Source organism: Coloeus monedula, assembly GCF_965178545.1.
Source record: "Coloeus monedula genome assembly, chromosome: 8".
Classification (NCBI taxonomy): domain Eukaryota; kingdom Metazoa; phylum Chordata; class Aves; order Passeriformes; family Corvidae; genus Coloeus; species Coloeus monedula.
The window spans coordinates 15,930,281-15,956,652 of NC_138788.1; the positions used below are offsets into that span (position 1 = coordinate 15,930,281).

Below are 26,372 nucleotides of genomic sequence, written 5' to 3' on the forward strand. Positions count from 1 at the left end.
AATAATATTTCTTAGCATGCTTTCATGTTGTGTGTCCCATCCTATTTGCTAGCTTTAAGGTTCCCACTTGCTGTACTCCAAGCAGTAAAGCAGAGAGTCCAAACAGTTTATGATACTGCAAATAAATGCATGCATTGATTTAAAAACCCCAAAAACCTAAAGGGTTTTTTTGTTTTTTTTTAAATCACAATTTGTGACCTAAAACTTCAACAGGGAGTTATAGCTGATGAATCACATTCTTTGTTCTTCCCTCAGCCTACTTACATTTAAGCCTAAAATATTCTAATAAACCTTTGGCACAAGCTACTTTGAATGTTCCCTGTTAGAATGCAAAGCCCAAAAGAACTATGCTAGGCTTTAAGCACTCATATTCTAAAAATTGCCTCAAACCTCAAGGCAGCTGACCATAGTTGGATGTCAGATATCCATTACCACCTGCTTTGTTATAACATTCCTTTCAATTTGTATCATTTTTGTGAATAATTTTTGTGACTGGGATTAGAGTATTGTTAAATATTCATTTGTGTTAAAACTTCAGATGATCTATTTAATTTTAAATCTCAGAGCAGAAAGGAAACACTGATTACAAAACTAGAATGTGGCATTTTTTAAGAAGTGATTTATTATAGTTCCTCTGATGAAGGATAAGGGGGAAAGAAAATTCCTTCTTATATGTGCTTGATTTCTGAAAGGAAGAGAAGGTGATTTGACCAGTGAGCTTTGCTTTTGTTTCAGTGCTCCTCTAGAAAAACTCATGAAGAAATGTTTTGTGAAAGTATTAGGGAAAAAACCCTAACCCTGAAACAACAGAAAGAAAAACATTTCTCAGTGGAAACTCCTGAAAATTCCTAATCTTTTGGCAAAGTTTCTTATTTTGAAACACATAGCTAACACATTCCATTAGAAAAAATAGCTGGTATAGAGCACCACTAAATATTGTCTGAACATTAGTACAACCTTCAAATGGAAATGTGTTCATGGCTGCAGATCTTACTGTACCACCTGCAACTCTGAGCAGATGGGGAATGCCCAATAAGCAGCATCGCAGTCAGCTCTCAGACAAAACTACCATGGCTTCATCTTGTGATGGATGGAGGAAGAGAATGCAGAGTCTCAATATTTTTCTAGAAATAAAAAAACCCCAACAATACATCAACCAAGCCCCCCTGACAAACCCCTTTGATGCAGCTTTTTCATCTCTGCTTCCTACAAAAGAGGAAGGATCCACTTATGCAAGGCCTGTCATTAGTCAGCTTGGGGTAGGGTCAGAGACTCCAGGTAGTCCACCAGGGCTTCTCTGCTGCCAGTGGGTTATAGTGAAATCACTGAACTGTATCTCTGGAGAGAATATAAAAACTTTGAAAACATAGTGTTTCTTTTTTCCAGATGAGTCTGACTTATGTCTTTGCTATGTAGGGCCTTGATTGTCTTAAAGCATCAGTAGATTCTGGTTTAAAGGGAACATTGTATTGATAGTTTCTCAACTTTTTTGGAGCAGCTTTCTTTGAAGTTGACCCTGTTTGAGTGAAATGCGTGAGAATTTTCCACTGATTTCAATGGCTCTGTAATCAGTGGCTGTGAAATTATACTAATTGTTCACCCTGACTGAATTCGAGATTATACTGTTCATAGGAATGCAACTGTTGCTTTCATGGTAGCTTAGCATACCATATTCAGGGTAAATTAACCTGTATCACACACTATGTTCACAGTCTGCTTCAGCAGATCATGCAGAAGAGAGGGTCTCACCACAGCGTGCTGGTTCAAGTGGTTTAAAAGCAGGAAACTTTCCTGTTTTAAGAGTTCAGGCAATATGGGCATTTCTTTAACAGGCTTCAAAAGGCAAACTGTTTTAAAATTTGGATATCTGTTTCAGAGTACTTAGCATATTCTTACATTGCAAATACTTTCTTCTTTGAAATGTCTCAATTCTGTATCGAGATATTTCAAGCATTCATGACAAAAACCTGAGGTAAAGACTGTGGCTTTCCAGCCAAAGCACTATTAACCTGTGCTAAATAAAAGATTTTAGGGTCAGTCTACCCTGTATCTTGTGAATACAATTCTGCTAATGCTACTGTATAATGCAGTCACTTAGGGGTCTTCACCAGCATCTGAGTGTTGGAGTCACTTAGTACTTAGCTTAATGTTTGATTTTAGCATATAAATTAGAGAACTGTATGTGTCTGTGCTTAGATGTAGCTATATAGCTGGAGAGCAAGTTCATAAAAATGTCTTTCATTTGCTTCTCCTTTGAGAAGCCTTGTGCTTTAAAATGTTGCTGCAGAAACACTTAGAGGGTTATCACAGGTAGAGTTGTCAGAGAAAATGGACATTGTTGTTTGGTATTAAAATCATGTATTCCAGATGTGGGCATTTGTTAGTCAGTCTGCTCTAAAATGACATACTGTTGAATCTTTAAAGGGCTTCAGTTTGGGAAAGCAAAATATGATTGGGCAAATTGCTAAAATATTTAAAGTGCAGCCTGTTAAAGCTTTTACTGTGAAGAGCATCACGTCAGAAGTTGTACGTGGTAAAAGCAAGTAATTGGCTTTCCATACTTATGCCAGTCAGTCAGCATGGGGTTCTGTTCCTATCCCTTCTACTTCATTGCAAATGCCTATAGGAACTTTGATATTTGTTTCAGAGGAGTGGAACTGGAAAGAAGAAAACTTACATGGTTGTGATGGTGTCAGAAAACCCAATTTAAAATTAAATTATTATTGGTATAGACAAGTACAGAAAATTTTTGAAACTGCACCCAAAATTTAAAAATTAACTTCTTTTTTTGATATGCAGCTTTTGTTTAAAAATGTCCTTATTGAAAGCATGTTAAAGTGTAAATACATTTCATTTTTTTACTTTTATCCCTCTTTGTAAACAGCTCTTGGGATATCTTTTCCATCCATAATTCATAGTATTTTCCATTTATGTTGTCCTCAACTTGTTTTTCCCCAGGCATGACCCCTTGTTAATTCCTGGAAATGAGCAGATTGACAATATGGATGCCAATGTGAAAAAATATGACTCTACAGGGATGTTTCATTGGTGTCCAGCCAAAGACATTGAAAAGGTCATTTTGGTAGGTATTGATGATAAGTTGTGTTAAACCATAGAACTGATGTCTAATGGATTAATAAATTAGTCTCTACAATCATGAAATCCAGTGTATTGAAGTCAGGAGCACAGTCTGGTGAAACCAAAGCTAGGATTTTTGGTTAAAGAATTCTGATCATGTAAATCTTTATGCGCAGTGCAACGATAAAAATTTGTCCAGTATAGGGAATTTTGTTTTCATGAACTGAAATTTGCGTATTTGGTTTAAATCTTTAGAGAATTAAGATTAGAAATACTTAAATCCTTACATACCCCATTTTTCTCTTTACACAAGGCAGTAATGATTCTAACACAGGCAAGTGTTGTTTTGACTTGCCTCTTATTTATTGATGTTTTATTCATTATTGTTAATTGATTTTTTATTAATTTTGCTCTCTTAGAACTTCTCTCTCAATTCCCAATATTTCAAGATGCCCAAACAGGCCAGAGCAAGTAGTGCTCCTACTCTATCTCTAGCATGTTGCAGTGAGCCCTGTCTATGTGTGTCTTATTTCTTTAACTGGGAAAACCATCAAACTGACTCAAGTAATTAAAAATAATTAGGAGACCTATCACAGCTTATTTAGAAAGTTTATGCCACTTGTGTTCATTTACTCACACCTAAGAGTAGCAAGTAACTACACGCACATCTCATACGCAAAACTGATTCTATTTGAAATGAACTCCCTGGTGGATCTTCACTTTGTCGCACTTCATAAAGCTTTTCCCGAGCCTGCTCTCTTAGATTTTCCTGCACTGTGGCATGGTGTAGCCAGCGATGGTGACAGCCCAGTTATTCTAGCAATCAGGGGTTAAAAGCTTGTCTCCAGTTCTCCTCAGGGGTTTCTGTAATAATTCTGACATTGCCTGGAATTGCAATATCAGTGTTTAAACAGTCAAGCAAGTAAGTTCCAAATTTCAGAGATGGAACTTTGAGATGGAGTTTGCCTGAACAGCTTTAAATGGTATCATTTATTTGTAATCAGCAAGCAAGAAGGGGTACAGCCCTGCTGTAAAACACTTTGTAATAAACAGAGATAGAAATGTGCCTTTGTGCTATGAACACATTTTAGCTGACGAACTACCAGTTGCCCTACTTTGAAAAGTGTTCCTCCAGAAATGGTGCTGGGGAGTGACTGAATCATCATCTCTTGGTTATGCCGTGTTAGTTTTTTCCACTACCAGCCTGTGAATCTTCAAGTCTGTCCAGGTGCTTTCTGCTTCATACATCATCACAAATAAAGACACTGCCAGCAAAATGCTTCCCTACACCTTTTCAAACTTGCAGTCCACAATTTATGTCTATGTTCATTTCTATGCAAATTTAATGCTGTCCTTAGAGACTGCAGAAGTACAAATTAGTGCATAATTTGACGATGATGGGATTTCCCAGTTTGTCTTCTAATTGATACTTGGTGATGTCCCAGTCAGAAAATAATTCATTTTTCTGCCCAAGGTCTGTTTTGTCTCTGCGACATTTCAGCAGTACCCGGTAGTAAGAAGGGATTTTGCCATATATGGCTACATACATATTTATGGCTGATTTACGGAGTGACATTTTTCACATACCTGCTTTCAAGACTTGGTCTCTGTCTTGTAAAATCTGAGTATTCCAGATGTATAGGCATGGGACAGCTTACATGCTTCACTTGAGGATTCGCTCATGTCTTCTGCTGTTTGAAGGACCAAGATGACTCTCTTGGTCAAGCTGTATGAAAATCAATATAATTGCCCTGGAGAAATTGAAAGCTCATGCATTTTTTAACTGATGAGAAAACTCCTAATCAGAGTTCCCATTCTCCTGACATAATGAGCATATCTGCTGCATATTCCTGTCTTAATTGCACACCACCATGCTTCTGTAATATAGAAGAATGGCATATACTGTGGATAAGTGAGAGGAAAATTTTGCAGTTCACCACTGGTTTAGTTTTGTTCCTCGGTAAAATTTCTGTGTAATGGTCCCATGTACAATTTCTTGGCAATATATCGGTGGATCTCCAGCTACTCGATGGACTACAACAATGTCAAGACTGGCTACAGAAATTAAGCTCATTTTTTCCTTGTGGCATTATTTAATCATCTTGGTGTTTGAGTTGCCTGCTCAACTGACCTAAACAATGCTGAAATTAGTGCAAAAATTTGTTCTCTCACTGAGACAAGAAAATAATTCTGGACATCGTTTAAATATTCTCCATGAGACCTGTTTCCTCAGTAAGTCCAATTGGCCTGAAAATTTAGTATTAGTCACAAACTTTCGCTTTGATTTTGTCACTGAGAGAAGCTTTGTGCAGTGTAGTGGGCATCCATTGTGAAGCAGAGCAGTGTAGAGCATTTGTGGATTTCTTCTCAGGGTAACAGCAGCTTGTCTTTAAATAAGAGCTTTGACTCTAAGAGGCTGTGGTCCTCAATTCACAAGATCTGAGTAACATCACAGCCCTACTAGGAACACTGGACACTCAATATTTTCCTTTTCAAATTGGTCCTGAAAAGAACCCAGCTAGTGATTTTTCAACTAGGGTGTGATTTTGCATCTATCTTCCATAATCCTTAGCTAAATCCACAGTACTTTGTAACCAGAGTCACAATCCACATGTATAGAAACTTACACAGGACCAAAATTTGATCCAATACAATGTCTTCCCAAATGCTGAAGGATTTGTGAACAAGAACAAAATTTTTTTCTGCTGAGCACATTTAATGAAGGATAAATAAGGGTAAAATGAACAGCTGTTACCAAACTGCTTCTTTGTGCATGAACAATATTGACAGTTGTATTTTTCCTGGTTTTAAACTCAATATATGATTTAAGATGCCCTTTGTTTCATTTTTGCCTTGTCTTTTTGTTTTGTTTTGTTTTTTATTTTAGACTCGAAGTGAAGCAGCGATGACAGTTTTAAGTGGGCATGTAGTCGTTTGCATATTTGGGGATGTTACATCTGCTTTGATTGGATTAAGAAATTTAGTGATGCCATTACGAGCCAGCAACTTTCACTACCATGAACTCAAGCACATTGTGTTTGTGGGTTCACTTGAATACCTGAGAAGGGAATGGGAGACACTGCATAACTTCCCCAAGGTTTCAATCTTGCCTGTAAGTTCAAAAGCCACATTATTGATACTTTGTTATTTGGGACACCAACTGGACAGATTCATATTGACTTTGATCTTAGGCTTTTTTACTTTTGTCTGCTTATAGGCCTGAGGACTTAGATTTTCACTTTACTGTGTCTGTGAAAACAGAGCCCTGTGAGACCTTATTAGAAGATATTTGCTGCAGTGTTTGGCTCCTCATCATCCTCATCGGATGAATTTCAGCTGCTATCAGATGTATTTAGCTGTGTTATGTATTGAACATTCACTGTAGTGCACTGCATGGAGCCAGTTCTGATGTTGTGATTTCCCTGACAGAACGACAGTAGTTATTTATGATATTATTTATGTATTTATACCCACAAAACCTTTGAAAAAAATATTGTTACTCTATCTACTTAATATTTATACATATTCATGTATTTATATGTAAAGACCTCCTGTGGACTGGCCTGCTTTATACGGAACACTGCCATGGCATTTCAGTACAGAGTCCTGTATGGAAGTACAGCAAAACCTGATCCTTTTTAAATCAATTAAAAGCTCCTGTTGATTTTAGTAGGCACAACTACTAAAACTGCAAAGGTCCTTTTTCTCCTATGTGTCATTAAGATTCACTCAAATGACCAAAATGTAGAATCAGGAGCTCCAGGACTAAAAAATGAAGCCCTCCAAGCCAGTGATCTGAGGTGATCATAGCTGTAAATGACAAGTGGGAGCCCATGGTATAAGTATGAAAGAGAATGCTCTGCATGTTATATAGTAAAGTTAGTTTAGATATTTCTTTCCAGAAACAAAAATTATGGGTTTACTAGTTTTTAATAACTACATTTCAGCAGTTAAAAATAAATAAATCAATGATGGATGTAACCTTAACTGAATAACTGGGAAAATAGCTATAGAATGAAAGGACTGTCTTTGCTTTTTGATTAATTCAGACTGTAGGTCTTTGTTACTGTAAATGCAGTTTTAGTGTTAGCCCTTGGCATTTTTCTGTAACCTGATCCAACAGATGGTGTCACAAGATTCTCTGCTGTCACAAAAATGGTGTCAATATCAGATTTGGTCAGTTAATATCCTCCTTTTTCTGCCAATTCCTTTTAATTCCAGTCACTGTGAAGGCTAAAGACTAGGGAATCAGAATTAAATTGATAATACTCTTGAACTATCGAGCAGAATAGAATCCTGCTACTGCTTCCAGTATATAATGTGTATCCATTATTATAATATGTTTTTGGAAAGTTTAGATTCTGAATTCTGAAGAGGCATTAAAGAAATGTACACCAGCTTTACTTTCCCCAGTTTACACCAAAATTCAGAATAGCTTTAGATTAATTTTGACTTGAACAGCTTAGACGATGCACCTTTAAAAATACAGAATATTATAAAGGAATTGTATCTCACATAGAAATCAAGGGTGCTGAAGACCACACAGACTTCATTACTTTTTTCCCACTTTTTTTTTCCCCCAGCCTATCTGGTTCAAAATGGTGATATCAGGTTAAAAATAGCAGCAATTTTCTGATCTAATTATACTAATTAAAAAATGTACTTAAGTTTCTGAGATTATACTTGTAGAAAATTGTGTTAAAGGGAGGCCACTTTCCTACTTCTCTGTGCTTTGGTTGATGAGGTAAAACTTGCTGCTGCTATCTGATGGAGATGTGATTATAGCTGAATACAAAAACATTTGTTCTGGTTTAAAGAAAAAAATTGGAATTTAAAATCTGTATTAAAAGAGGCCTTTAGGCTGCTGAATAAACTCTTAAAAAGTAGGCAAATGCCAATTTTAAATATCCTCAGGCAGCCTTAATTCTGTCCCTTTGCATAAAATCATTAGGAGTGAGCCTTTAATTAATTACATTATTGCATATTATTTTTCCCCATAGGACTCCTGCTTCACTTGGTGTGCAGTACAGGCACAAAGAGCAGGATTAAGGTGGCTGGAATAATCGTGTTCTAACTTTTGAGCAGTTTATAATGAAATCGTATCTGTTTGATACACATTGTTTTTCACAAGGTTTCACAACTCAAATTATTGAAAGTTACATGGAATAATTAAGCTGAATAAGAATTGGGCTCTTCCTACACTCTGTGCATTTTAAAATCACTTTTGCAGTGAGTACTCTCAGTGGACTTCAGGAGATATTCACCATTTATGATCAGGAGATGGAAAAGCAGGGTCTTGTCTTGATTTTATGAAAGTCTCTGCGTGACAAGGAGACAGTTATGTCTCCTCATCATTAGGGTCTTTGAGTACCAAACCATGTGAGGCAGCAGAGCAGAATCTAGTTTCCATTAAAAAAAAAAAGTGTTTTTCCTGAACCTCGCAGCCCCTGTGATGTAGACTTAATACTCTGTAACTATAGTTGTGGACTGTTGGATGTGAAAAGCATGTGTAATTTTAAACAAAAAATACCATGTCAACTGTCATATCTCAGTTTTGTTTACTATGAAAAAAATCCACAGGCTACCACAGCATTTCATTTTAGTGACTGCATTCTCTGATTGAGGATTGTGGAGCAGGGACTGTTGCACAAGTTGTGCCCATTAGGATAAAGTCCTGTTTGTGTTTCAAAGGGTTTAATCACACAGCTTTGAAGCTCAGTGTGTTTTCCTTCTAGAAGCACCAAAAGCGTGCTTCAAAAAGGATTAACCTTTTCTGTGTATTGCTTTAGGTTGAAAAAATAGCTTTATCCTGATTGCATTTCAAATGTGCCGGACACGTAATGCTTTCCTGTTTAAATTGCTGTTCTTTTGCCCAAGACCATTGTGACTTGGTAGTAGATAAATAGACATTTAAAACACCCCCCTTGTTATATTCAGAGAGCCAGAGGTTGCCACATGATAGCAACTTAAATCAAGACAATTTCAAGTCACCGATGAGATGTAGAATGCTGGCATTATTCCTGTTTCTTGTTTGTTAGTAATAGCTTGACTGAGTATTGAGACTGAACCTAAAATGCTGCCATCAGCACCAACTACCCTTTAGATTAGCACACATCTCCTATTCCCTGGCACATAGTTAGACCAGCTTAATGTCAGAGCATAAAAAAGATACTTGTTAAATAATTTCCCAAAGCTCCTTCTCAATCTTTAATTTGTTTTTCTTTTTTCCCCTCTTCTGCACCCCCCCTTTTTTTTCCCTGTGCCGAAGGGTACGCCATTAAGTCGGGCTGATTTAAGGGCTGTCAACATCAACCTCTGCGACATGTGCGTTATCCTGTCAGCCAATCAGAATAATATTGATGATGCTTCGCTGCAGGACAAGGAATGCATCTTGGCGTCACTCAACATCAAATCTATGCAGTTTGATGACAGCATTGGGGTCTTGCAGGCTAATTCCCAAGGTAAGGACTGCCCTATAATACTTCTCTGCAGTGCCTACAGGGGACAGGACCTGGCAGGAAGAATATCCCTCACTCAGTAATTCAAAGAGCCCTACATCAGCTTGCTTGACAGTTAAACCTGCTGATTGGTATGATGGCTTTTAAAGGGACAGTCACGTAGTTTCTCTGCTACATCACAAAGCACATCATTCAGAGAAAAAATGAATGAACATGAAACTGGCATTTTTTCTCATTTTAAAATTTTCCTAGATAATATATAAAACCGTCATTTTCTCACTGTGACTTTCTTACATGGGGAGTTGCTGTTGTATAACCAGTGATAACTTGCAATTATTATTTGGAATATCTGAAGTTTCTGTCCAACAAAATTTCTTTTTATGTAGAGCACATTAAAACGGGAAAGAAAATACAAGTTTGAGTAATACCAGCCAAAAAGTAAAATAAAAAAGAACAAGAACTTTAAATTTTCTTTACAGCTCTGGCACCTTCTTGCTCAAGAAGTTAACTGAGAGTTAACTCAAAGCTGATTTCTTCCCATGGTTTGACATGTACTCATCCCATTTAAGGACGTTAAACAAAATCCTTCAATCTTTCCTGAGAGTAGGGGACTGATTCATAGGTAGCCAAAGGCTATTTTACACCATCTATGCCTGTGCAAAGCAGCTGCAAAGCAGTCATAAGCACCCCAGCAAAGACCATCAGAGTAAAAACAATCATCTCGCCATCCCTGAAGCGTCTTGCAGCTTATGCAGCTGAAGTCCTACCTTTGATAAACCTATTAGCTGCTGCAGTAAATATTCCCTCTGGATCTAGTTTTGCTATAAATGTAGGTGGAAAGGATTGTGCTTTGGTCTGCAGTTTCCCTGTGAGCCTGATCGAGAGGTAGTTTTCCCTCAAGGACGGTGAGAACTAAGATTAAGTTCAGGTTTTCCTCTTTACACTCTTATCAGGAAATAGGAATTATGTGCCAAAAATCAGAGGCTGCAGTGTAACTTCTTGAATATAGAAACTTGAACATAGAAAATTCTTTCTTAGATTCTGCATTAAAATGGTGGAATTATATTGTACCAGGAAGCTAAAAGCTTGAAGTTTTCAAAGTTAGATCAGACAGTTTTTTGGATAAAAAGTAGATTTAGAGAAGAAAAGGAAGAAACTGGTTGTTTTCAATCCCATGAGTGTTCAGAGTTTCAAATCTTTGGTCTGGAAATAATACAACTCCAAATATTTTAGAGTTCTTTCCTCATAAATTTGTGAGACCATCTTGCTCACGCTCTGATAGCTTATAGTTATGATTAAGAAACTCATTGCAGAAGTGGAAGACAGGCATAGAGGTTCCTTGTTTCACTGATCTAGACCTGGGATTTGAAATTCTGTATCTCAAAACTAAGTCTGTACTTTCACTACCAGGCTAATGGCTACTCTTTGATGAATCTCTCTCAGTCTCCTATCACACACATAATTAAAATAATCAAGAATCTCTTCTTGAGCATGAGCAGTCTGAGAGAATTTTCTGTCTTTGCTCAGAAGTTAGAGACATTTCCAGGACTGTTGTATTTACCTCTTGGTGTACACAGCATCTCACACCATCCCTCAGTGAGGATGGAGGAAACTTACCAATATCCAGTCTTGTGCACTACATGATCACCTGTCATTTTTTACTCCCCATGCTTGGAGGTATTCAAGACCTGACTGCATAAAGCTCGAAGAAGCTGAGGTGACCTTGTAGCTGACACTGCTTAGAGCAGGAAATAAGACCGGAGACCTTCCAATATCCCTTCCAGACTGAATTGTTCTGTGAATCTCTAATACCCAGGTTGCTGCTACAGCAATAGCCCCTATAGGTCAGGAAGTGTACACTGGCCATGGTCCAAATCCCATTAGCCCTGTTAAATGTTGCTGATGCAGAGAAGAGGAGGAACAATAGGTGAGCATATTCTTAGAAATTTTTGACATTACTTCAGGTAAATACCAGATTGCATGTTAAAAAATAAAAGGTCATTCTTTCGGTAGCTGTTCTGGGGAAACAGGGCATGACACAAGGCAGGCAACCAGCAGCCTGTTTTAATTGGGATCACTGAATAAGGAGGGGTTCTTCCAAGCTGAGTTGCTTCAGAAAATAATTATCTTCACAGTAAATTCTCTCTGTATGATATCCACAACTCCTGAATTGGTTGCATTCCTTTCAGTACAGTAAATTTTCACAGAAGACCTTGAATAAAATGATTAGACTGTCAGAAGCAGTTAGATCAGTAGATAGCACAAATTTTACTGGGGATTATATGCAATGTGACATTTTTGTCTGTGAAATGCAGCTTTAACATACGGTGGACACAACTATCATGACAATTATATAAACCAGGTGATTCAACTTTTGCTGGTCAACAAGCAGTGTATTAGAACAAACTCAGAGATTCTTACTGGCAATTTAGTGCCTTTATTTACAGAGCAAGTTGTTATTTTTTCATTTGTGTATTGCTTGACATACTTATCCTTAACACATTAACTGATAAAAACTTCAAGTGTTGCCAATCTTAGTTTTTCTAGATCTTATTGTATGATTTTGAATTAAGACATCCTCATCAACATCGTGCTTTGGATCTTCTGTGTCGTTATTTTATGTTACTTCTGCTACTGATCATCAGAAACACTGGCATTAGAAAATCTGGAGGTATGGCAGAAGGTCAGTTGACCTGTGACAGGGTGTTGAAAAGAGAAGAAATAAAGCAAAATATGTGAGCAGTCTGAGAAACATATGGGCTGAGCTTCAAGATTTTTGGTGAGGGATTTAGCAGTATGACCTTACCCTTGCTATTCTGAGTAAATATGTTGTATTATATCTGTATAGTTATGTAGTCACCGAGCAGTGGAATCTCATATGAAAACCTGATCTATAATTTATGTTTACATTTCTGAGAAATAAAAATACAGTCATTTACTTGATAGGTTATTGAATGTACAAGGATCTTTCTAGTTTGTATCTGTGATTATTTCATTTCAGCATCAGGCAAAAGATGACACCAGTACAAGAAGGGTGCCATAAAAAGCAGGATGCAAATTTTGTTTAACAATCAGATAAGCCATAATCGTTGGCAAGTGTTGAAGTACAGGGCTGTATCTATAACTCATTTGCTCTAAGTTGATAGCAGGAGAAGAATCCACAAATTTTGGGATTTCATTCCCTTTTTCCCAGAGCCTCATCCTCATTACCTACTTTAACACTAAAGTCACTCCAAGTCCTAGGCATATAAGCAATCATCACTAGCCAACCCTCTGTATCCCTCCAAACATGCCCTTTCCAGCCAGGGACAGAGCTTTGAAATGGAACCCTGGTGCAGCCCGAGAGGAAAGGTCTTGTAGAAGGAACAGGTGGGTGGACACATGACAGGAAGCTTTGCTGAAAGGGAAAGTTCTATGACAATAGGGCTGCCAATTCCCAATGGATTAAGTCAACTGCTGAAAAATCAGCTCTGTATTATTCTGGTTTGCATCAACAAGGGATTTTCTCATTACTAGTTCAAGATGAAGTTAAAACACACACAGCTATTCTCATACAGAAATGAAGACTTGAAAGTACCTCCTTATGGTGTTAAAATATCCCCAGGTTTTTGGACTGGTTAACAGTAATTATCTGGACCTTCTACAAGTAGTGTGGAAACACTTTAGTCCTCTGGCCTGCCTGCCTTGGAACGTAACTGATCCAGCAGAACTGCATCTTGTCCAAGCACGGTGCTCTGCCTCGACCTTCCGCAGAAGAATAATCCAACTCAAAGTTCCAAGACACAGGAAAAAAATAATATTCTGGACCAGAGCTACAAATGACCTGGAGTATCCAGAGGGGATGGCAGTAAACTATCAAAGTTGTCAAATCTATGTTCATCATCAGCTGTCTGGCAACATACGACCAAATGGATGGCTACACAGAACTACAAGTGGAAACAAGCTGTCTTCCTTAGGAGGAAAAGCTTACTAACAGTTCTGAAAGGATTTGCTGGTCTCCTTTACATAAAGTGTGTACTTCTACTCAAAAAGAACAGGCAGTTCTTTCAAATTGGATCTGTCCTGTTCAAAGTTCTCAGGTTGAAAATGTTCTCATGGCTGTCTGCATTGATAGTTTCAAAGCTGACTGTGCAGCTCTGTAGGCTTGCTAGAGGTTAGGGCTGCAGACTCTAATGTCCTGAAAATGAGCTTTTGGAAATCATCAGGGCAGTTCATTGCCTTTGGGAGACCTAGAACCTAGATTCCAAGGACAGAAAGACCAAAGCGGATCCCACTGAAGCTGCATCAAAATATTGCTTTCATTAAGATATCTCCGATTTTGAAGTACAGAATGCTGTAAAGAGGGAGCTTGGCCCACCTCTTCACAAAATTACTCATAAACTCAGCCAAATGTCTTATTTGTGACAAGGAAGCCCTGTGTTTATCTTGATTTCCTCTTATAGATCTTGACTTTCTAGAAAGATCTTAAAGAGGTATGTGTTTGTGTTGGAGAAAATGGTCACCCTGAGGTACTAGAGATTGGTTTTTACTGTCCTTTCTGTTTCTCATTCTGTTCCCTAAAATAGAAATTGAGATTATTTTATCAAGAAGTGTTTTGGAGAGCAGACCAGAGAACTTTAGACCCATAGTCATAACATGTGCTCCCTAGTCATAACATTTTTCCAAAGCACCCAGGAGGACTGAGTATGGGGTAGGTTCTTCCTTGGCTGTTAAGTTGGCAGACCCCCAGTAATTTTCCTTTCCTTCATTTTGTTGACATTTACATCCTTTCTTCTTCAAGTACCATCTATTGACTATTCCCATTTAGTTCTTCATGTTTCTTGTTTTTTTCTTAGAGCCCTACATTGTGGGAATTTTACTTGTTATTTTATCCACCAGATGAACATGGCCAAACACAAAATATTTATCTTCACTTGTAACTAAAGCTGCTATTTGGCTTTCTTCCCAAAACCCAGAAAGACAATTATACCTAACAGTTTAGAGATTTATAAATACTGTACCAGAGTAGCCTCTGGGTAGTAACTTTAGATATCCAACTCAATAATTTTCTTTTATTGGATAGTGATTTAGAGCTTATTTTGAGTCCTATATAATAAGAGCAGTACATTTCATTAAAAAACACTTACTAAACAATAAAGAAAAGTGATCTTATAGCTCCAAGCAGGTCTAAAGGACAGAAAGGGGAGGCTGTATAGTAACATTTTGTCCATAGACATTCTAAGACAGATCACAGTACAGCAGTGTAGATGTATTTCAGCAAAGTAGCAGTTGCAGTTGTTTTCTGAATGACTTCAACTTACGAGAATTTTCCCTGGGAATGCTATTTCTATACATGAGTGATCTTTTTAGGGCCTTCATTTACAGTTCTCATAATAGATCCTCCAACAAGAAAGAATAAAGAGAAAAGCATTAAGATTGGATGAACTCCTGGGTAATACATTTCATACATCGTGGCAGGATTCTTCTGGGGAAAATCCTGTAAAACCAAGTAAATATACTCAGAATTTTACACATGACTTTCAAGTGTAACAGATCGCACAAGGTAAAGTAGCCCTGTACAAGTTTAATTTCATTTGATCCAGTTCCTTAAAAATCACTTTAAACTTCATTGTCATCTTTTGTTGGAGCTGTCTTAAACTTCGATTGAAAGGACAGAAACAGCCACAGTTTCATTAGAGTTATTTCACAATCTGATGATTAATTCTTATATCATTGCAGTTTTTTATGGACTTAGTCTCACAATTTGCTGCAAGAAATTTATTATTAAGATGAATTTAAGATCTGGTTTCCATTGTGCTTGCAGATAATATATTCTTTTCCACCTCTCCTGATTAATAAATCTTAATTGCTTTACATGTTAACAAAAAGGCAGAACAACCATATTATCGAGACTGAAAATGAGAGAAAATTCTTAAATAAGGGGAAAAGATAAATACTGTCTGAAGTGCTTTGTTAGCAAAGGGTTTGTGCCACTTTGAGATAACTGTATTGTAATGCTCTTAGAGAAGACTTTTTATAAATTCAAAGCAATAGTTTATTCCTGAAGGAAGGGGGTTTAGTGAATGTTCAATCTTATTTCTCTTACTTTATAGTCATAAGTTTTAAAGTTAACATTTCAGAATATAGGTTTGGATAATCACAGATGCAGTTAATTTTTAGGCTGTTATGGAATTCAGTATTCTGTGGCAACTCCAGCACTGCTCCTATGTTTAATTTGTTACATTTAATGCAAATGTAGGAATAAAGAACCTTACTTTCAAATACAGAAAATCAAACTCTATTTAGCTGCACTAAATAATTGCAGAGTTTAAGGAGCTACTTAACCTGCTTAGGAAAGCTTATGAGTAAATGCAGAATATTAAATGTAGACGTAATATTAAAAATAAATAAATGAATAATGCTGGCAAAAAGTGAAAGATTTGGGGTAGTTTTTAAAAGTGTCAAAGTGAGCTATGACACTAGCTTTATTCTTTTCAACCCTTAGATTCCTGTGTGTCTTTGTATATATTTTTAGACTGCAGAATGCTTGTTATACTTAAAGATAGCTCATAATTACCTAATTCACATATGTGTTTTGAAAGATATTCTCTAAGACAATATCAGTCCTACCAGTCACATTTGCAAAAATGGTATCTTGCATTGACATCAGGGTTATTGGTTTGAGGACTGATAGTTTAGTGTAGGAGTTACACCTGATTAAGGATGTTTTTATACTGGGTTCTGAATGTTCCTTGTATTTTTGTTAGCATCAGTTGTTGCAAAAATAATAATAATCCAATTAACAAAATTTTCTACTTGGTTGATTGGTTATTTTTTAACTAACTGAATTTTGAAGTGTTTGTTGTGTTTACTATTTTTCAAAACAAAGGCAGACCATCCTAAGTAATGAAGTTAATAACTGAAAAATTAGATAAGGGCCAGGCATGTCCCATATCACTATTTACTCACAAAAAATAGTCCAATTTTTGAAGATCAGGTCACTGTGATAAATAACTCAGTATTACCTTTTTGCAACATGCACATAATTTCTTATCCTGCTGAACTAGATATATCAGCTGATAGCTGTTATTTATTTTATGGTAGCACACTGGAGCTCTAGATGGAATTAAGAGCTTGTTGTCATAGTCCTGATATATACAAGAATAAAATATGGCCTTTGCCCTGGCAAGTTTACAATCTGATGCCTTGCTTGTTCCAAAACTCATGTGCAATGTTATACAGGTTAATAAATCTCTCTGACTTCAATGAAACTGTCCACCTGTGTAAAGTTAGATTATGTGCAGGTCTTTGCAGGATTTGGACTTAAATAAACTAAAGAGACTGGGTGAGAGAGAGGCTTTTCACTCAACTTTTTTCCTGTGCTGTAGAAACCAGCTCTGTTAGGACCTTGCTAGGCTCCCAGTTTCCACATGAAACCCTTGACAGGAAAGGTCCCACACAGCATCCTTCACGTTTTTGTACTTTTCCTTGCACCTGGACACCAATGGTGCCTGCTGGAATTATATACAAAAAGTAGTTTCCCACCTCCCTCAAAGTTTTCCTGGAAAGAGAGAAAAACTATTAAGAAACGAGTGTTTTCAATTCTGTTGCTTATAAAACACTAAAAATGTGTTGGATGAATGGCTGGAGAGACACATTTCTTTGACACAGTTTCTCTGTATTTGAGAAATGCTACAGGGTTCTAGGCCAAATACCTTTAAGTTTTCACAATTGCTTCTTCCTCTTCTGCTTTAAGACACCTTCTGCTTCAGCCAGAGAAAAATAAAACTGGGTGAACTACGTAGATAATACAGTACATCAAACGTGATCTCACACTTAAACTCTATTTAACCATCCCAAAACTGTTATAAATTGATGGTAACTCTATTTTATTATTATTTGCTGTTCAACATCTCAGAAGCAAACCCCCTATTATGAAGGTGTACTATTTTGTGCATTTCTGATGCTGAGGAATAAAAAAAATGCACTCTTTTTATGAGCATTAATTATACACCAGGCAAGGAAGCAATTGCCTCTATGTTATGAAATATTAAATCAAAATGCTTCCTGTTCCCAGATGTCCCAGAGATAAATACAGCAGTATTTTGAAGCCCCACTTGGAGCTGTTTTCCCTGCAAATTTATAGTTTTGTCTCCATTTTCAGAAAACCCTGTTTTATGTGAAGTATAGCACTCTTGGTAGTTTTTAAGGAGCAAACTCCTCTGGAGTTGCCTATGTAGGCAACAACTCTTATGTAGATTGCACACAAGGGATCTGAAGTTGAAAGGCTCCTTTAAGATGACAAATGGGTTGAAAGTGTTATTGTCTTTGATTGCATGCCTTACATCATCTGTATGTAGGAATAAGAGAGCTATACTTTATCTTTAGCCATTTTATAAATATTTAAGTCCTTATAGTTGCCTAAAGATATTAAAGCATATTTTACAGTAGTTGGAATATAAATATTATATATAGCACAAGATACCAAAGTAGTTTAATGAATTCATAATTTTCTGTTCACTTTTATTGGAATGTGTTTTATGTTCCAAAACTTCCATTTAAAGAATAAGAAACCATTCTGCTCCCTGACAAGATGTAAGCCAAAAGTGAATGTAATCAAGATGGTAATATGAGGCTTCAATTAGCAAGAAGAAAGGGAATGTGAGTATTAGAATGTACTGCACCAACCTCTGTGTTTTAAATTAAAATTTTTTTTTTTTTTAACAAAACCATATGTAAGTCTTTAAGAAACTTTAAGGTGTTTTGCATTTCCCTCTGTGTATTTTCTAAAAGTTCTTAATTGTATAAGAAGATGCATATCTAGATCCATTTATACAAAGGAAAATTTTTTAAATTTGAACTTAATTTTCAAAAATAACCAACCATAAAAATTTTATGACATTAAATGTGTAAAAGGTCTGTGTTTCATGGCTTTGAATACAAAGGTATGTTGAGGTTATAATACTAAATCTTTCAAATTCCCATCAAATATAAAAAATTCTTTTTAATATTTCACAGTTTAACTATTTCCCAGTAGGAGTCCATGCTGGGTAATGCTTGCTAATTACCCATAACAAAAGTAGACACACAATGCTGGTAAATTACCTGACCCTTTGCATTTTAATGAGACAACAAGGATTTCATGAAGTGATGTTGTTTCAGTGGTTAATGGTGTCAGCAATGTTGTAATTGTAGGCTGAGGCACATTAGCTGCACAACCACATGTAGGCAGGGTTTCTCTCAACAGGCCCTTTGGAGAATAGAACAGGGTATTATCATTAAGCCTATGTCATTTGCATGCTGCTAATCACTTACTTTATTATCTTGTGTATCCATTGTCTTTCTTTAATTGCTCTTTAAATGAAAATTAAAAATAGTTCCAATGCCCACGATACTTGTGATAGCATCTTGATTATGAAGATAACTTCAAGAAAATGGAACATATAGATAATGTATTGCAGGAATACAAGATAGTTTGAAAGTTATGTACCACAGCAGGCAGCCTCGTGGGTGCAATTCTGGTGTCTTTCTTTGCTTCACTACGTATTGTTTGCTTAATAAATGGTTATTTATATTCATAAAGGTGATGGGGTTTTTTCAGAGATCAGTGTCACTGGTTTTGCTTTACTGTGGAAGAATATACACAGCTTCAGTATCTAGCAGACTTTACCAGTCTAATAGCATTACAGGAGAAAGAGAGATTTTTGTTGTTTCCAGTTAAATTCTCGTCTGTGATATCAATGCAGAAAAGTAGCATCTATCACCTGCTAGTGATTTGCAGAACGTTGACAACTCTTGGCATTCTCTTTTCAAGATAGACCTGTTGATTAAAGTTCGACATGGTTAAATATGAGGCAGCCCAGACTTTCCATAACAGGCATTTTCTAAAAGCTTGTTAGCTTCTGGTTATCAAGAACCTGCTAGTTCTTTCAGCATCTGCATGGTGGGATATTCAGGCTGACTTGAGGCACAGCCTTTTGTGAAGAATCAGTACTACTGTGCTCCTAATAATGTATTTTTGCAGCTTTTCAACATCTGAACAAACCAAAGCTGAAAAAGTAAATTATGAATTTTGTAAATGGTATGGTAAGAATTTTTGTTGAAGAAAGTTCTGAGCTAGTTCTTGTAATTTATTTTTATTCAACACACTCCAATAAGATTGTGGCTAATGGGAATTTTTGCACTGGCTTATTTAGAGACAAGATTAAGATCTTATAAAATATCTGTAAAGTCACAGCACTACGTGATGTTTTGCAAACTTTTCTTAGAAGTTGGAAGTAGATCCTGTGAAAGTATAATGGAGATTTCACCTTTCACGTTGATTTGAAGTTTGGTTGCTTGTTTAAATTTTCTATTCAGCTTTAATTGTCAGGTACTCTAAATACTAATTTAGGACCGTGATTACTGGTTAGGAGTGAGAGGGAGAGTATCCCTACAGTGTTAACAGCATACATCCTTTCTGTAAGTTTGGCAGAGGTTTTCCTTAAACGCATAGACAGGCTTATAGTATGATTGGATGGCCACATCCTGTTTCTAAGTTCCTGCCAGTCTGCTTGTTCTGTAACTTCGTCTCCAAGTGAGGACAAAGATAGGCAGACATTTTTAAAACAACTCCTCTGAAAATAAAGAAAAAGAGACTGAAATCAGGCAGTGTAGTGTGGGGCCTGAGAAACCATTGTTGGAATTGTTTATTGTTTGTTTGAGGACAGATTAATTGGGCTAACAACACTATAGTTACATTATTGAGAACAAATTTCCATTAGCCACAAGTGTCAGCTTGCTCAAAAATGATTTATGCTGTAAAAAAGTCAAATTCAGAGCAGGTACTTGGCCATTTTGTTTAACATACTCAGCAGTGCATTTTAGAAACTGTATATATCTGTTGTAAATCCTCAATAATTTGCAAATATTTTCTATTCTAACCTTTAATTAAGTCTCCAGTTCTTTAGTGGCAATGTGAACGCATCTGTCTGGACATATCTTCCATTTTCAGTGGAAGATGTAGACTGAATTAGATAGACAGAATCCTTCTAAAAATTTAGAATGTGTCTAGATTTTTTTTTTTTTTTAATGGCATCTTGCTCACTGTATCACATGTAAGGCCTTAAAATTTGTCTGCAGATTTGTATTTTAGATTGGCCCAAAATCACCACTTCTTAAACTACCCCACTAGCAACGAAAGTCCACATTGCAACTTGAATATTTATTCTCAGAATCCTATCAAATAACAGTGAATAAACCAAAGACTCTCAGAAATACTCAAAATGCCTGATTGAAAGGAAAGCTATTTCCACTGATATTGGTACTAAAGAAATTAAAACAGGGAAGCAAATATTTTATTTTTCGTCAACCCATTTAACTCACTAGTAACCAATAATGGATAGGAAAGTTATTGTGTTAAGTGTTTGTAGAGATCACAGTAGTATTTAGATGCATGGATGATAGTAAGTAGTCAATACTAAGAACCAAAAAACCACAACAAAACAAACAAAGACAAACAAAACCCTGCAAAAAACTGCTGGAAATTTTCAGGATGTCTGTACTGGGACTGGATACCATAGTATACATTTTATGATTGCCATTTAGTTTTCACTGCTTAAAGAATACCACATTACATTTTACTGTTATCACTGTCTTTACCAGCTTGTTTGCTAGTGTAATGGTTTTTGTATCCCATATAAATAAAATAAATAAGGGGCTGGTGTAGAGACACTTCTGCTGATACTTCTTTAAATATAAAAAGACATTTGAGCTGTAAGAGGTAAGCAAAACTCTTCTAGATTTTAGAAAAAAAACTCTGATAAAATAATAAGTCATTGTGTCGTGATAAGTAATTCATTTTAACATTAATGTTTGTAAGAGGAGAAGGACAGTGAGCCAAAACTGTGTGAGCTCAGCAATGGAATTTTCATCTTAAGACTGTACCTCCTCATTGGTTTTGTGAATACCATTCCTTTTTTCTTGATATATTTGAGCAAATTACCTTTTTATTTACACTGCTGACTGTATGCTTCAGATACTCCTTCTCCTAGAATGGCCATCAGAGGCATAACTTGCTCTCTGAATTCCAGATTCTGACTGAAGCAGGGGTTCCCATGCTTTACAGATTGGGTGAACCCAGTGATACCAGTGCTATCACTGCTGTTCCTCAGACAGTTTTGTTGACTATACATCTGTAACTAATATATTGCTACTGGTACATCACTCAAGAATACTCAATTAGAGAGCTACTTCCAATTCCTCCTCATTCCACAACTGCACAATTTGGATTTGGATTTTTTTAAATAAAGAAAAAAAAAAAGGGGAGCGGAAAGAAAAGGCTGTGTGCTTTACTGTACTTTCCTAGGGAAAGTTGGTTGAGTTAGCATTGTATAGACTGATACAGTTAAAATAAACCTGATATTATTTTTCACACATTATATCTGCAAAGATGTCTTTAACAGACATGCTACTCTGAAGTTGTGTGCTGCAGAAGGCAGTATTTGAATGACAAAGAGCATGACTGATTTTTTTTTTTTTTTTCCCTATTTATGATGTTCAGTTTGGAGTTCTGGTAAAAATTTTGGCTTGCAGAAAGCCTTTGTAGTGATATGCTGGAAGCTTGAGTGCCAGAATTAAATTCGGTGTTAAAGCCTCTTTTAAAGAAAATATATTCACACATGAGCACAGGATCCATGTTCCTTCACTATGACCATTTACTAAAGCCCTGAAATTTTTTAAGCATGTATTTATTTTTTAATCACCTGCCTACTGGCACTTGACTATGTGCATAAGACAATCTGTCAGCTGAAAGGTTCTCTAGGATTTGGTGAAATCTGGTAGGACAGGACATGTGCACAATGTGCTCTCCAGTCAGCAGGCTTTGAAGAGTTGCATTTTACAATATAGAGTAATGTAGGAGAGGAGCTTTTGTATACTTGCAAATAGATTAGACCGCAGGAAATATGCAGGAGGGCTGTGAAGCACACCTGCCAGATAAATTAGAGGTGGTCTTGATCTGAATCCAACCTATCTCAAAGCTCAGCTTTGGGAATTCTGTTCAGATGTCTTTGATAAAATGGGGCTTTAGCCTTCACAGTTCAAACTTTGATCCCCAAGACAGCCTTGAATGTGGGATTTTAGTTTTGACCCAGCCTGTAGAGAAATTAATGACATTTTACCGTAGGTTTCCAGCTCAGTTCCAGCTTGAGTAATTTGCAAGTCTGCTGGCACTATTTAGCCCACACAGACCATGAAGTCGACCGTAAGTAAGTCCAAGTTGATGGAAAAACAATATTGCTAGAACAGAGTGACAGATGTTGATTATCACAAAATGTCTGTTTAAGCATTTTGTATGTATCCATTTCCTCACTGCAAACACCTGAAATTTTTTTTAGAAGTTAAAAGTAATTATACTTAGAGATGTGGAATTGTCTGCTAAAGAAATTGTCAGAATACATATTCCAAAAAATGACTGCTGTCGTTATTACTGTTGCTACTCAGGGGAGCTGTTCAGATGCCTCATTTATTGGAGCTTAATAGATTAAAAGTCCAAATTGAGTCTCATGATATAAACCTAATCAAATTCTAATCTGCATAATTTTCCCATAAGCAGCAATGGGAAATTGGTTTAATTTATGTTTCAGTAGTTGCCAATCAGATGTTGGACAACATTGTTACTTTTATTTTTCAAGTATTTTAATTGATTGAATTTTTATTGCTATGATAGCTGGCTTTGCTCTTCCTTTACCACTAAGGAAAATTTACTTTTTTTGATATAATGACATAATGTAGAGTCTCATCTAACATGCCGATATATCATTTTTAGTGGTGAGTTTTCCATTTTGTTTCTAGTTACTGGATACCTGTCTCTCTAAACTAGGTAATATAGCTTAATTTATTTGATAATTTTTATTCAGCATATTTATTTTTGCCTGAGGTCTAAATATGCAGGGTTGATTAATGATGAAACTGAAAAGAGTTTGGCATCATTATATACTAAATCATTTTAGCTGCAAAGCTGTGCTACAGTTAGATGCTACCAACCTTGTGCCCTAGAAGCACCTAGTGTAGAAAACTATTAAATGGTAAATGGAGAGTAGGAACAATTAAAAACTAAAGTTTGTAAAGCAAGTAGCTAAAAAGAGGAAATTTAGTTTTGTTTACTGTATAGAGAAATAGAGTTTCCATTCAGGCAGACTTAAGGGAAGTGCTATGGCTAGCAACTACGTATTATCTTACCTAAAGTGAGAAAAGTAGCAAGAAGTGAACATCAAGGCTATGCTCTGCAAAGCATTAATAAAGAAAGCCCATTTGTTTTGGTAGTTTTGGGTTGTGTAAGCTTGTGCTGACCCTTGGCAGAGTTAGGGTTTAGGTAATTACCACATAAGATTTTGTGAAGGGAAAAAAATTTCTACAAAGCCAACAACAAAAAACTAGGCAGTTGCAGGTGGACTTCATTTTTTAGGGTGTGTATGATAGTGAAACTCAAAATGGCACTTAAACTGGGGAAAGATTTATGTAAGTACCTGTGAACAAACCCCCCTCTAAGTTAAACATGATTCTGCCCTAGGCTTAAAATATTATGCTCTTCTAATATATTATGCTGTTCACAATTGAAATGGAATCAATGTGGTGTGATTCAGTGCTAGACCTCAAGATGATGAAACTCCAATCCTTCTCTTGATCTTTGTTTTAACAGCTTAATTCTACCTTGTTAAAGCAGCCCAAGAACCAGCAGATGTATAAATCATTTCCACTTTCAGCACATGGGGCCACTAACTCATCCAGGAATGGATCTCACACTTTGGGGAGCAGAAACTGGCATTGATCCCACTGCCCTGTGCTTCTGTTAGAGCTTTGATTTGGACATCTTGACTATAGGTTTCTGTAATTCAGCAGAAAGGGAACAAAGGGACGTCAGAGAAGAGCACTCTCTTGGCAGGAAGATGGCAGCTTTTTCTCTGTGACATTGTCTCTCAGAGTTCAAAGCTCCAAGTGTTGTTCCAGTCCCAAAGCATTGGAGGGTTGCTAAAGTTGAGAAAGTTATCCTCCTTTAGCCTCCACTCTCTGTAGATTTACCTTGGCTTATATTTGGGGCTGGAGCATCTCTGAAGATGCTGTAGTCTCTGAGAGAGCTGGGAGCTTATGTAGTCACATCTGGTCTCCTGCATTCCTCTCCTTTTCCAGACCTTTAGTGATAATCTCCAAGAGATTATTAGATCTTCAGAAAAAAATCACAGTAAAAGTCAGAACTGAAGCCAGAATTTAGGATTTCCAGGTTCTCAGGCCAAACTACAACTCTGTCTCAGACCACATGGGACACTGAAGCTAGAATTGTTTCTAAATTGAATGGCTGTAACAGATTCCCATGGATGTCAGCAGCTCTTTAGCTGCATGACTGCTGCTGAACTTTCCAGGTATACTCAAGGGGCTGTACTTTGGAGAATAACAGGTATAGTCTATCATTCAATTGAATTCACAGGAATATTAATGACATTGTCAGCAAACAGTAGCAAAGGGATACAACTGTGAGATCCTTTTTGAGAATTATTTCTTTTTGGCTGGCTCTGCTTAATGAAAATACTTGTCCCATATTTCTGCATGATAACTTGTTGGGGGCGTGTTTGGCAGTTCACCACTTATGTGTTATTCATATATGCTCAAAATATTATTGTTATCTCATATTCTTAGGTGAACCAGAGGTAGCTAAATGTATATATGCTTTTTAAATTATATTTGAGGACTTTAGTGCATATATCACCCAGTGAATGCCATGGCATCTTTCCCTAAAATAGCATTATTTAAAGGGTACTATCAATTTACAAGGTGCTTTAATAACAAGGCCACAAATTGTAGGTCTGCCAAGTGGATTTTCAGTTTGGGAAAGTGCCTTCTGCCTGCATAGTTTAGTAAAACATATGCTTGAAAAGGAAGGGAGGCAAAGGAGAAAGGAGCAGAGAAAAAGGGGAAGAGAATCATAAAGGATCAATTATGATCCTTAAGAACAGAAGATATCTTATAAATGTAGCATAAAAATCCATTTTGAGAATGTGCCCATCTGGGTCTTGGTGGAGTCAGTGGAACAGAAGCTGTGCACATCCACAGGACAAATTTCCCTCTATATCAAAACCCCAGTGAACCTTTATTGGTCCCCTCAGGAAACTTAAAGAATATATTTACTGCTATGAAGAGCAAACCTTCCTGCATTTTGTGGGACATTACTCAGTGCAAAGAAAAAAAAAATTAGTGGTTTATGGCCAGCACAATCAGCAGACCATTTGGCCATCAGGCCAGTTGCTCACACATAAGCAGAGCAAAATTGGTGGGACTTTCATGGCATGTTTAGCCATGCCAGCATTCCTTAATTTTGAACTTCATCACAGTGCCACTGTGGCTCTCAGAATACCAACACATTACTGCTGAGCCACAGTTCATGCCCCCTGGGAGGACCACGGGTCAGCCTGGCTCAAGAGGCACAGAGCTAACGAGCTGTGCCCAGTGCTGCTCATCCCTTTACAGGTGGTATTTGTAAGGGACAGTGAGGTTTTACAGCCACCTGGCCATGCTGAGCTTGGAGCAGGGCAGCACCTGCATCTCCTGGCAAAAAGAGCTTGCCTCCTGTTAGGGAGGAATCTTCCCCGGTGTTTTTCGACAAAGATGAGAACATCTTTAAGACTTAGATTTTTCCTCTGATGTAATTGGTTGTTTTTTACCTACTTTGTGAGCAGTGGTATCTTAGAGGGAGCCAGGAAATGCTCTTTGCTCAGAATCAAGACACCAAACCAGCAGCTTTCTGCAGAGGCTCAGGAGGCTCAAACTTTTTCATAGCTCCCATAGGGCATGGGAGTCCCTGCCTCTCAGGGAGGGAAGGTGCTG

At 36.9% G+C, this 26,372-nt stretch overlaps 1 protein-coding gene across 12 annotated transcripts in view; it reads left to right on the forward strand.

The window, feature by feature from the left end:
* The window catches only part of KCNMA1 (potassium calcium-activated channel subfamily M alpha 1), a 439,539-nt gene that overhangs the window by 385,247 nt on the left and 27,920 nt on the right, over positions 1-26,372 (forward strand). For all 12 annotated transcript variants that reach the window (XM_082286462.1, XM_082286463.1, XM_082286461.1 and 9 more), the window contains 3 exons: positions 2,959-3,082; positions 5,966-6,190; positions 9,347-9,539. In XM_082286462.1, the coding sequence (XP_082142588.1) occupies positions 2,959-3,082; positions 5,966-6,190; positions 9,347-9,539 (542 nt within the window). The remainder of the gene's footprint in view (positions 1-2,958; positions 3,083-5,965; positions 6,191-9,346; positions 9,540-26,372) is intronic.